The sequence below is a fragment of the Chroicocephalus ridibundus genome, chromosome 7 (assembly GCF_963924245.1).
Source record: "Chroicocephalus ridibundus chromosome 7, bChrRid1.1, whole genome shotgun sequence".
Classification (NCBI taxonomy): domain Eukaryota; kingdom Metazoa; phylum Chordata; class Aves; order Charadriiformes; family Laridae; genus Chroicocephalus; species Chroicocephalus ridibundus.
In genome coordinates, this window is record NC_086290.1 from 13,565,257 (window position 1) to 13,577,845 (window position 12,589).

General features: G+C 40.2%; 1 protein-coding gene across 1 annotated transcript in view; it reads left to right on the forward strand.

Moving 5' to 3' along the window:
• CLASP1 (cytoplasmic linker associated protein 1) overlaps positions 1–12,589 on the forward strand; it is a 184,801-nt gene that overhangs the window by 134,962 nt on the left and 37,250 nt on the right. The window contains exons 30-32 of the mRNA XM_063341540.1: positions 525–688; positions 1,617–1,695; positions 2,681–2,824. Coding sequence (XP_063197610.1) covers positions 525–688; positions 1,617–1,695; positions 2,681–2,824 — 387 coding nt within the window. The remainder of the gene's footprint in view (positions 1–524; positions 689–1,616; positions 1,696–2,680; positions 2,825–12,589) is intronic.

Consider the following 12,589-nt stretch of genomic DNA (forward strand, 5'->3'; position numbering starts at 1 on the left):
AGACACATTAGTTGTGGTGTTAAGCAGATGTAAACTTTGTTACATGTAAACATGCATAAAGATATGTTACTTTCATGAGTGAGGAGACGATCTGGTCCAAGGTATATAATGTTTTAAATAATTCTGCTGAGGAGAGAGTGTGTTTGTAAGAAAATGTAAACTTTCAATGAATGCATCTCTTATCTGTATATATAACTGCATCTGAACAACCAGCCTTGATCACTATGTGTGCTAACGAGTGGTTTGTTTTGTTGCATGGCCTGCTTTGCCGTGGAATTCACAACAGAGAGTAAGTGTATCTACCCCCTTCCTTCATTCATTTCATGTGGTATTTTAATACGACACATTTTAGACGTGTCTTGTCTGGTATCTTTGAGAGCAACGGAGTCACTAAAATCATTCATTCATGAAACTGTCTATAACAAAATCATCCTGAAACTCAGATTGTAAACCCCTCCCCTCTGATGATTTTTTTTAATTTTAAAGCAGGGTATTCCTTTTTATGACACTTGTTTTGCTTGTAGGTCTTCAGCATGTTTCTGGAAACCCTGGTTGATTTCATCATCATTCATAAAGATGACTTGCAGGATTGGCTTTTTGTTCTCCTGACCCAGTTGCTAAAGAAAATGGGAGCAGATTTGCTGGGATCTGTGCAGGCAAAAGTTCAAAAAGCTCTGGATGTCACGAGGTAGAGTACTCGGATGGTGAATGTTGTGGAGGTTTTTGCAGGTTTAGAGAAAGGCATCTGATGAACATTTTAGAAACTCAGTAGCGCCATATATTTTGCGGGCTCAATCCTGATGAATACCAGAATAAAGGAGAACAAAGTTTTGTCACAATATTTCAAGCATTAAATTAAAAAGGCCTACCTCTTTTCTAAATAGATAACTTTAAAGCATAATACTTAAAATGTGTAACTGATTCATTTTGTTAATTTGGGTTTTTTTGGTGTTCATGTGCTTTGATATTGATTTTCTTTTTGAAATACTTATTTGCAGTATTCAGAATATGAATGGTGCTTTACCACAAAATTCAGAGCCTCCTTCATGTTTTCTAATGGCAAATAACAGTAATGTCATAAGACCTTGATTGCTACTGCAATGTGCACACCAATTCTGTAGTCAATGTCCTTTTCTAACGATGTCCAGCACAGGACGCTGTTGCAATTAAGTTCAGCTCATCCTGGAAATGGGACAATTCAGAAAGTAATAGTAGTGATCCAGGAGGAAATAGGATAGAGGAGGGAAAAAGAGGAGAGGAATCAAAACCAGGTATGAACTCTGAAGAAAAGATGAACCAGTCTGCTCCTACTGATAAGGGAAAACAAAGAACAGCCTGAAAAGGAGAAGGAATGGACAGGTGTGCCAAAAGCTGGATAAGTGTACAGAGAGCAGATAGAGGAACAGCGTATAAAGGTATTGATGTAGCAGGTTTTGGTAGTATGAAATCAATAAGCAGCTAATCCTTAGACTTGGAGTTTCTCTGGTTGGTGGTAAAGTTAAGAAGAAAAGCACGATAGGTGCCAAAATCTGTTGTGCAAACTTTAGTCTATTGAGTTAATTTAGTCCTGAAAATTTATCTTGCGTTACATTATTGCCTTTTTTTTCTTTGGACAGGGATTCTTTTCCATTTGATCAACAATTTAACATTTTGATGAGGTTTATTGTAGATCAGACCCAAACACCAAACCTGAAGGTCAGTATCAAAAGCCTTTTCGCTAAAGCACCAACACAGTTGTCTTAGCTCGCCATGTCAGGCATACCATACAGCATAGAACTCGTAATTGTAAGTATGTGCGTGATATAGAAAGGGTATTGGCAACTTTGATTAACTCTCTCGTTCTCCATTTTAATAAATCTAAATATCTTTAAAACAGGACCCTGGGACTCATCACAAGTCAGTAAGAGTTGGGCTTTAGGCACACTGCAATATATTAGAATAAAGTTTAGAAACAGAAAATCCCTCTTCACCCTGGTCCTGGTGAGAAGAAAACCTGGCTGTGCAGGACAGAAGGGACCAGATCCAGTCTGAACAGCTGGGACATTGGGACCCTAGGCACACCTTATGTGGTTGTTGCACAGATGAGACATAGCAAGTGTAGGGTTTGGAGGAAAAAAAAAAATTAGACCTTTCTGTTACTGAATCCTCCCAAGGGGATAGTGTTGTGCAGACTGTTTCTCAGGAGGTTGCTGTTTCAAGACTGTAGGAGCACTGTAAGCTCTGGAAGTCATACACATTTACCTTCCAGAGACAGGAATATACAGGGTGCCAAATGACTTGAGTGTTCTTTCTTCAATCTCCCAAATTTTGGATCTTTTGAGACTTCAGCATCAGGAATTTAGTTTGAGACCAAAAGCTATGGTTTATCATCTGGAACAATAACTGCAGTGGAAACATCCTGGTGAAGTACTGGTTTGCTTATGCAAATGCACAAGCAGACATATGTATTTCAAGCCAGTTCTGATATACCATTCTAAACTCTTACTACACAAAATTTATCTCGTTAGAAAGTTGCTCTTGATTTTTTTTTTGAAACACGATGTAGAGACATGTCACAGGGATGTGGGTTTTTTCCCCTCCATGTGGCCTAGGTCATGCCAATCTGTAAGTGTCTCTTTATTATGTGGTAAATCCGTTTTTGCTAGCTCATGAGATTAACAAATACCTTTTCACTTCTCAGGTGAAAGTTGCTATCCTGAAGTATATTGAGTCCTTGGCAAGACAGATGGATCCAACAGACTTTGTGAACTCCAGTGAGACAAGACTTGCTGTATCTAGAATTATAACTTGGACAACAGAACCAAAGAGCTCAGATGTGAGAAAGGTAAGCCAGGATGACGAAGTATTTGTGGTAATTATTATTCTTCAAAAAAACCAAACAAACCCAAAAAAATCCACGGAAATAACCAAACCTGACACATAATGGTCATAAAGGTAATGAAAAAAATCAGTGGTTAGATTCTAATTTAAATAAATGGATTTTAAATACTTTACTGTCCAAACCAAATTGCCAGTTCAATAAAGACACACTTCTGAAGCATGTCTTCATATATATTTTTTTCTAGCAGGTACTTAGCTCTGTGATTTTAACTACTATTATGGTGCAAAAAGAGATCATAGTTTGAAAATGTGCTTTTTATTGAGCAGTCTGGATATATCTCTAGGTTTTTGTTTATTTAGATGAAGATTCTGTGCTTTGTAGACTCAGATGAAATCTGGCACGACTTTTGTGTTATAATATTGTTAAAAGAAAGTAAACAAATCAGTAAGCTGCCAGAGGCTCTCATGTCTTTTCTTTTAACAGCCGTGTGTTTATCTCAACCTGGAAAAAGTTGACACATTTAGGTCAGGTCTGGGTGGTAGAGTTACCTTGTTCTTTATCTTGCTGTAGATGCAAGTGTCAGGCAAGCTAAAATGGGGCAGGTGGTGATACTCATCTCTCCCAAGCGAAAAGCGAGACTTAGTTTTATGTACCTGGTGTCTGTAACACAGTTCAAAATTACCTTCTCTTCTCACCCCAGATGTAGAAGTAGATTCCAGGAGGAGTTCAAGGCTTTGAGATGTACTTGGATTTAAAAAAAAATCCAAACTTCAAACATTTCAGAATGTAAAAATTGTATGAGGTATTTACACTCTGTGTGCACTTAAAATGTTGAATTAATACTAGAATTATATTATTTTCTAATTTTGGAAATAAGAAAATTATTTCTGTTATTAGTAATTACTTGATTCTGATGAAAAGATCACTGGGTATCAAAGGTGCTGCAACTGCACCATTATCTGATATCGCACACCAGGCTTCAAAGAAGCTTTTTGGGTGCATGCTGTTTGCGTTCGGCACACAGCTGATTGCATCTAGAGAAAAATGTCTCAGCCTCTTTTCTGAAGACTTTCTGCAGAGATTATCCGCACCAGTGCGACTGAAATTTGCTTCTGCAAAATAGTCTGCCTCAGGGGAAGAAAAGAAAAAAGGGTGACTTTCAATTCCGGACTTAGGTCTGGAATACGCATTTCCATTTTGATGCTTCCATGTACATAGTCAGAAAGAATTAAACAGGCAAAGAAGCTGCTTCGGTGTTGCAGTTCGAGTAAACCTCAAGCAGTTTACTCTGCTGGTGGTCTGTGAGATGGAGTTGTAATTAATTTAAGTAGAAATATACATTAAAAAGCAAAATCTCTGCATATTGCTGAGCAGAAGAAACATTCCACCGTTAGGGGTCATCATTGCTGCATGCAAAATAGCGAAGAGTATCTGCAGCAGCTGAAAAAACTGGCTGTGAAGCTGCGGGATGCGGGGAGCGGGTGTTCCCAGTGTGGTGTCCACTCTTTTATCTGTTTCAAAGATGTGCAGAGCTCTGCCAAAACTTCCAGTAAGCTCCACCTGAGCAGTACCTGGGCAAGTGCCTTGGGGGCTAATAAGAGATTATGGAATCTAAATTCTTTTTATTAAACCTGCATGTGACTTGGATTTGCCTCTGATGCCTGTAGCTTGCAAATAAATTATCACACAGTTAAGCTACTAAAAATGAATGCCCAGGTGATCTTTATTTCATCATACCGTTGCTGTACTATGATTTTATTAAGAACATAGTACAAACCACGGGCTTTAGAAGAAACGCTGGAGCAAAGGATCTGTAAGCAATCATTGGCCATTATCTCTGTCAGGACTGTAGTTAACAGACTAATAAATTCATTATGTGGTAACAAACTGGATTATCAAGGGTCAACCTAGACCGGTGAAATGTTCTGAAGAAAACAAGATTGTCCTCCTTTTTTGGAGATTATAACCTGGAAAAAAAGTATCTTTTTTTAATATCAAGATGATTAATTTAAGGATCAGAGAAGATTCTGCCCTCATGGCAGGTATTATGGTGGCCTTCAAGATCTGAGGTTTTCTAAGTGCAAAGCAGACCAGGCATTGTAAACATTGTCACAACCTAAAAATGGAGACAGCAGTTGAGGTTATGGGGGAGAAGAACAAACTCAGTCTTCAAATAACCAAAGTACTACAAGAGGCCTGTAAAAAGTATAAAATAAGGTAATTTTTCAATAGAATCTGGATTTGAGACCACTAGTGGGATCAGCTCAGCTCCTGCAAACTGACTTTGGTTTTGGTACTGAGGAGTCTTGGCTGGCGTAGTGCGGTCCGTGTGTACTACCGCGGCTGACTGGGTGGAACAGCGATGCCGATGCTCAACTGCTCGCGGAGGCAGGGACTCTTTCTCCCAAGAAAGGTAGTCCCTCACCCAATGTGGTGCTCGCCCAGATTTGAGTTACTGAATGCTCCCTTAATGCAAGTAGCATCTGTGCGTGTGATTTACGTGCTGATCTGTCTGGGCTCTACCTGTGAGCAGGTGCAGGTAAAACAAGCTTGCTCGTGCTGGTGGTGAAGTATATAAATGACCTCTGTCAGTGGGGAAAGTATGTGGCTACCGTGTGCACGTGGCAATGAGTCGTGCAGATCTGATCCTATGGTAGCAATCAAGGGATCGGTTCAAGAAGTGGATTATATTTTCAGTTAATAGTGAGATTACCCTTTTATTAGTGATCATCTGTCCATTACTACTATTCGCTATGCGTGATGGTCATGGAGTTCCCAGCCCCGTAGTGTTAAGGCAGTGGAGAAAAACAGAACAAAAAGTGGCATTTAGTCCAAAACCCTTTTTCAAACAGAAAGATACAACTTTATTAATAAACCTTGCATATTCTGATGGTGACTTGAGCACACTTAACCTGTCTGATACCTGACTTGAACTACAGATCATGTTTTATAGCTAGTGAAATCAGAAAGAAACTTAGTCAAAGGAAATGCTGTTGTGCATAAAACGGTCTATGTTCTTGTATGAAATGATATCTGTACCTAAATATAAGCTCTCTTATCACAATAAAAACATGATGTACTTTGAGGAACATACAGTTGATGTTACCGAGTGTCATTGACAAAGTGCCATGATTCCCTCTCAGAGCAGAAACCATTTAAGCTGCTGATAGCAGCTGTGAACTATGTACAATCAAAATTATTGTCAAGCTGTGCTTAAAATAAGGTGATCTGCAGTGTGTTACAGGTAAATATTTGCCTTGTTTTAAAGATTGTTAATACTCATGGGTGTTTACCCTGCATTCAAGTTAAGATTTACTTCCTTCAAGCAGTGCTAAATAAAAAAAAAAGGTGAAAGGCATTTGTTGTCTGTGCTGAACAAAAGGCATTGGGTAGGAGCATGTCACACAGCTTTGCGTGGAGACCTGGATGGGACGTGGCTCCAGTGCAATGAGAGCACCTGTTGGTAATTTCCGCACCTACAACCTGCTGGCTGCTTTTTCCCCAGGCAGAACGCGTCAATGGGCAGGGCACAGACCAGGATTTCAGATAACTCGGCTCTAATTTTGATTGCGGTAGCGTCTACCCTTGTGCGATGCACTTGACTTTCCTCTGCTTTGGTTTATGCCTCTCCCTATAACAGGGTGTTAACTCTGATTATTGTTTTTTTTTCCTCTGGAAAGTGTTTAAGATTTGATGAAATCACTTTACAAAAGCCAGTTAATTACCACACAGGAAAATAACACAGTGGCAATGCAAATACTGTGATGACTGGTGGGAGGACGTTAAGTCAGTAACTTCACCATGTTATCACTAATATTGTCAGCAAAGTTATTGTGCAAGCCTTACGTAGGTAAAGTGCTTATTGAATTTGGATGACAGGCTTGGGCTCTGTGTGGAAAAATACTTTGGTCTTGGAAAAGAGCCATCAATTTGAGAATGGAAATGAGAATAAGGCTTCTGATTTGTCTCTGGTCAAAGCCTAAAGAAGCCTCGTGTCCAAGGCTCAGGCAAATGGAAACTTTTATTAAACACGAGTGCTCAGCATTTGAGGGGGTGGAGTTGTGCGGGCACACATTATCTTAGCGTTCAGGAGGAGCTGGAGGGGAGCAAGGCCTTCTGAGGTGAAGGGCCAGTGACATTGCCTACTGTCTTGTTAATCAGCCAAGCTCTGGTTTCAACGATAAATAACGAGACCTGTATTGCCTGATTGTCACTTGGAATACTAATCTCAGGGAAGAAGAAATTTTTCCTTTGTGCCAGATATTCTGACTGCCTTCTCTGTTGATGAAACATCCATACAGTAGTTTTATTTTACAAGCCTGAATGCGTTTTTACACATTATGGGCAGCCGCGTGTCACGTGTATGTCATATTCTGCCTCCTGTTTACGTGACTGGGAAAACCTTTTCTTTCAACGGTCCTGCTCGTTACTGAGTTTGGCCAAGCTGGCCTTGAATACAGACAGCAGGTAGGACTTGGTAAGAAACTATAGAACCATTGCAACAAATCAAAAAGCCCAGGAGGGTGCTTGTGTTACTGTGGTTTGTATGAAGATGAAATCCCCCATCAGAGTACCTAGTGGTAGGGTCCTCCCGGGACTGGCACCACTGGTTTGCAGGTGAAGTCTAGAGGTGTCCAAAGAAAACAAGTTTGGGATCAGTTGGTTTTTTTTTTTCCCTAAAACTGCTCAATCGATAAACTGTTTCTGAATTATACCAGAAGATGAGGGAGATTTTGGAGAGAAAGCTGCAGGTCAACAAATTCTTCATGTGCTCAAAGAGGCAATGAAGATGTATTTACTACTTTAACTAGTAGTCCTAGATATCGTTTCTTGAGAAACGTTGATGTTGTCACTTTGATAAGGAAATCGTATTGATCAGTAAAGCCCAGAACGAGTTTGGATAAAATATTGCTGTGATTATTGCTGGATAAAATATTGCTGTGAATAAAATATTGCTGTAGGAGGACCAGTGACGGACAAGAAAGCAAATGCTGCTAAGGAAATGAAATTGGGCTCCTTTGCAACGTGATGCCATGAGACCCCTCAAATATCTCCTGGAGCTGTAATTTTCCATCTAGCATCAGGGTGATTTGAGCAACTCTGGGACAGAAGCTTCCCAAAGACTCTGTGAGCTGCAGTGGCATCGTTCATCTTTACTGGTGTCGGGCAGTAAACACTGTTGGTTATGGCCTGTTACAGTAGCAGTGGCAGAGAGGATATTTGCAGAAATGCTTCAAAATGGCAAATTGTTTTAATATTCCCCAGTCAGAGGCCTTTGCCTTTCTGGGTCAGAGGTTTCTCTAGCACTCTTGAAATATTCCTACAGCAGATTTGTGCGTCTTGTTAACAGAGAACCAGGCCTTAGCATTTCATTTCAGGCTTATGGAGCCTTAAATAGGATTATGTCCATACTGCTGAGATCAGCCTTTTAGCCAAAGGATATTCCTAAAGAAGTCAAACTCAGCCTAAATGCGTAGAGGAACTCCTTTCAGGCATTTAAACCTAGTCAGTGTTAGGAAAAATAGTGTAATACATCAAAAATGGCACCTGATGGACTTCAGTGTTTACCTGATTTAATACTATTGGAAGAAAAAGGATCTCTGTGTCCTAGCTGTGTTTACAAAATAGTAGCTGTCATTTTCTGTTTGTTTTGAATTTGATGCTAGAGAGCTATGAGAGCCCAAATGTTTTCAGTGTACGCAGTGTAAGGAAAATGGGTTTTCCCAATGTTAGCGGCCAGAAAATCCTCATGTCCTTGTTGGAAACATAGCACTAGGGTAGACTTCCTTAAAATGAATCTCTTTGCTTTAATACAGCCTTCTAAGTATCCTTTGAGTTGAAAGCAGTTTGTAATATAAGCACACTTTCTCAGTTTGCTTGAAACAGTAAGAGCTAGTGCATGATAATAGGACATAAGAAGAAATTGCTTCACGGAATGCGTATAGTCATGCTTATATTATGTGTCTGTGCATAATATATTTGTGTGTACATGCTATTTATATAAACACGCATAAACCTACATAGGAATAGGTGGTGTACCTATTTTGAAAGTTGAGATTAGAGGTGATATTTACATGATGCGTTGTAGAGCCACCCAATAAATAGACCAAAGGCTCTTTTCTCTGTGCTATGATGGATGTCTGCCAGACTTACTCTAGCATCTTACTCCATCTCTTACTTCAGTAGCTTGTCTTTTCTTAGCTTATATGTGGGAACCTCCCCCCCAGAATTCAGACTTCTATCATGCCAGGTTTATAATAAAAGTTTCTCAGTTGTTAATGAAATGTAGCCATTGTTTCTAGTCCTCAAACCTGTTTTTGCAACAAATGCCATTTTGTAAGGAGCAAAGTTACTCAAAGTAGCCTTCATCAGCTTGACTTCTGAGGTAACATTTGGCTCTCCAGAAGTAATGAACGTTTTTGCCATGGTCTTTGCTGTGCCCAAGTCGCAAAACAACACCATGCGTAAGGAGTTGTGATAGATAGGATACAACGGTAATCTGAATATGCGATGATTCAGTGCTGCATAGTTTTTGCTGGCACTTGTTTGAGATGCCTTTGACACATGTAATGCAACCATCCATGACTTGCAAAAGACTGTCATGATATATTAAGTGTGTGCTGTATATAAAACATAATAGCAATGTGGATTTAATCTGTACGTGAATTCTGTATTTAAATCTGTTAAATTCTTCCTTTTCAGGATGTAGGTGTAAACAGCATATTCTAATAGAAGGCTTATGGGAAAACTTTGTGTTTAAAAACTTGTGCTCAAGCTAACGCACTTGGATTGTATCTGAACTGATGAAGCTGTTGAGCTTCATATTACTGCATCAGTAATACAGCTGTCCATACTCATCTGATTCTAGACCTGAAAAAGGAACAAGCAGGAGGTCTGGTCTGATAGACAGCTTGTAGCTTAGTGCCAGCTAACGCTTAACTGTCTGCTGGAAAGTACACTCAAATAATGCTTTTTTTAGAGCCTGCAGACACTCTCAGTAGATGTGCATTAACTCATTTAACATCAGCTATGTTCATTGGAAAATCGAAGTGTCGCCCTTTGCCGATATGTGCTAATATAAGCTACCTAATGTGTCACTGCTGCCTCTTGAGCTCAGTGGATCTGTATTTGATCTGCAGTTTAGTGTAAGTCACAGTGACGTGAGACAGAGCGAGCTTCTCTGTTCCAGTGAGCCTTAGGTTATTAAAACCACATTGGCCTTATACTGATGGTGAAATGAATGATGCACAGAGACTATGAGTGTGTATATGTGTCAAAAGTGAGTAGATGTTGGTGTGGATCTTCCCCAGACCAATCACATGATAAAAGGTGTTTGTGGACAGTGTTGGTCTATCAGACTGATGCCCAGCCTGGAGTCAGGAGTTTGCAAGTTCTTAACCACTTCTTTCTCTGAACTTGGAGACGTCTGCGAGGATAGGTGTGGGCAGATGCAAGTACCTATTCCCCGGCTCCTGGCTGGCCAGATGCATGTGTCATCTCAGTGCAGCACTGCCCAGGCTCTACACCTCAGCAGAGGTTTTCAGGTGGTTATGGAGGCCATCAGGAGGTTGCCAAAGCCAAGCCCTGTACGAGAACTAAGGGATGATCTGTAAGCCTGGGAGTTGTGGCTGACTTTAAATTTGAGCCAGTGCTGCCCTCTGCTGAAAGGAATGCTCTTCTGTTAAACTCCAATATTGATGCTTTTTGTTACTTGAAGTCAAGCAAGCAACTGATTGCAAAAGCAAACTCTCCTGCTAAAAGATAGTGTGTGTACTGTTTGTATGGTGTAGTTGAAATCTATGCTTTCTCTAAACAATATCAACCTCCCTGTCTGTCAAACCCAGACCATGCATAGTTGGGTGGGTGAGGATTTGCCAGCTAGGACAACTACAGCTTCCTCAGGCCCCGGTGAAGGAAACTTGGAAGAGAAATGCAAACAGGTAGACTGAAAGCTGTGTGCACTAATCACACTAATCTTGTTTGCAGTCTCAACTCAACTGTCTCGCTGTGTGAAGAGACCTTGACTGGGAGCCTGAAAAAAGTGTGTCTGTCTGTGAAATAATTTTTTGGCTTTGGTGTGCATTTCTGTTAACTCTCGTGTTGTAGTCCCTCATCAGCACTTGGGTTATGAGGTCCTCTCCTTCTGTGGAGCTGCCAGTGTTGTGAGCCCATGGCCAACAGAAGTTTGAGTAACTTGAAAACTGCTTTCATATAGCTCAGGCAACTGGCTGCTTATTCTGCTCGGTCTATTGGAGCAGCAACAGCAGCAATCATAAGGCAGGTGCTTGTATTAAGTTTAGGTCACTGACCACATTTTCTCTCTAAAATCAATGGATTTTTCCAGTTAGCCTTGATCATTTTGCTTAATGGGCTCAGACCGTTTCAAAGAGCCTTTATTATAATTCAGCCAAGTTGCAGAGGCTACTGATTTTGACAAATGTGGCCAACACCCACTGTCTAGGTGAAAACAAAAAACCAAAAGATGCTGAAGCATTTGTGTCCCTTCAGCAGCTGACACTGTTGGACAGCATGAATTCATCTGACCTAAGTGTCAAACTTTGGGAGCTGCTACCGGCTCGTGGAACCTGATCCCTCGCTGCATTGTTAGAAGGAAAATTAGGAAGTTACATAAGCCATCCTTTGCAAATGAGTCAAGAACCTGATGTGGAGCCAGACCCCCTCACCAGCATAGTCAGGCTCTGAAGTCACTGGAGTCACTCCAGCTCAAGCCAGCAGAGAACTGCTTCATTAAGATTAGATAATCTGTAGGGTCTATGTTATATGTCACTGAAAGGAGATGGATTAGTGTTCCGCACTAATGGTACAGGGTCACAAAGGCAAGGGAAAATTCAGATATTGCTCTTTCTTCAAACTATATATCATCAAGCATGAGTGTTGCATGGAGAATGTTTGTACATTGTGTACAGAAATAAGTTTGTTATTGCTTGTTTTAAATTTATCTACTCTTTGAATAATCTAGTTAAATAAGGGCCAAGATTTTCAGAAATGACCTGAGATTATGAAAACATCCTCTGGTTTGTCACCAGCTGAAAATCCACAGGTTTAAAACTCTTAGAAACGTTATCTGTAAAATACATCCTTTGACTAGGTAAACGTATGCTAGGTAAGTGAAACTTAAAGGATTATCAAGTGTGTCTAGATCTAACTGTTAGAGAGGTGTAGAAATGCTGTTCCTGATGCTCTTCATTACTGAAATAAAATTAACTGTATTAATCATAGAATCTTCATGGTTGGAAAGGACCTTTGAGATCATCGAGTCCAACCATACACACACATGCCAAAAAAAAAAAAAAAACCCCCGAAAAACCCGCCCAACCTACAATCTCTGCCATTAGAGCATGCCCTGAAGTGCCAAATATAGTTGTTTCTTAAATAAACTTGCAAGTATTACAGGAGTGAAATTTAGAGCACGTTATAAATGTGATTTCAAGCTAGCATACACCTTCCAGCTTTTGAAGTCAGTGGTAACAGTGTTCTTGACTTTCTGGTAGCGGGGACCAGCACCTTTGTGTGTAAAATTTGAGTTAGGAAATCATGGCTGAACTTTCAAATAATGGCTTTTGCCTGAGATAAACCTAGAAGTGCAGTTGGATAGCGAAGGACTATTTAAAAAGAACACAGAAAAGGTTAACCCACGTATTTCCAGTGTTGCTTTTGAGAGCTTTACTGGAGCACCACTCCCAGACTGTAGTAGTACTTGGCTTTATTTCAGAAAGCACAGACTGTAGGTTCGCTTTCTTTCAGGCC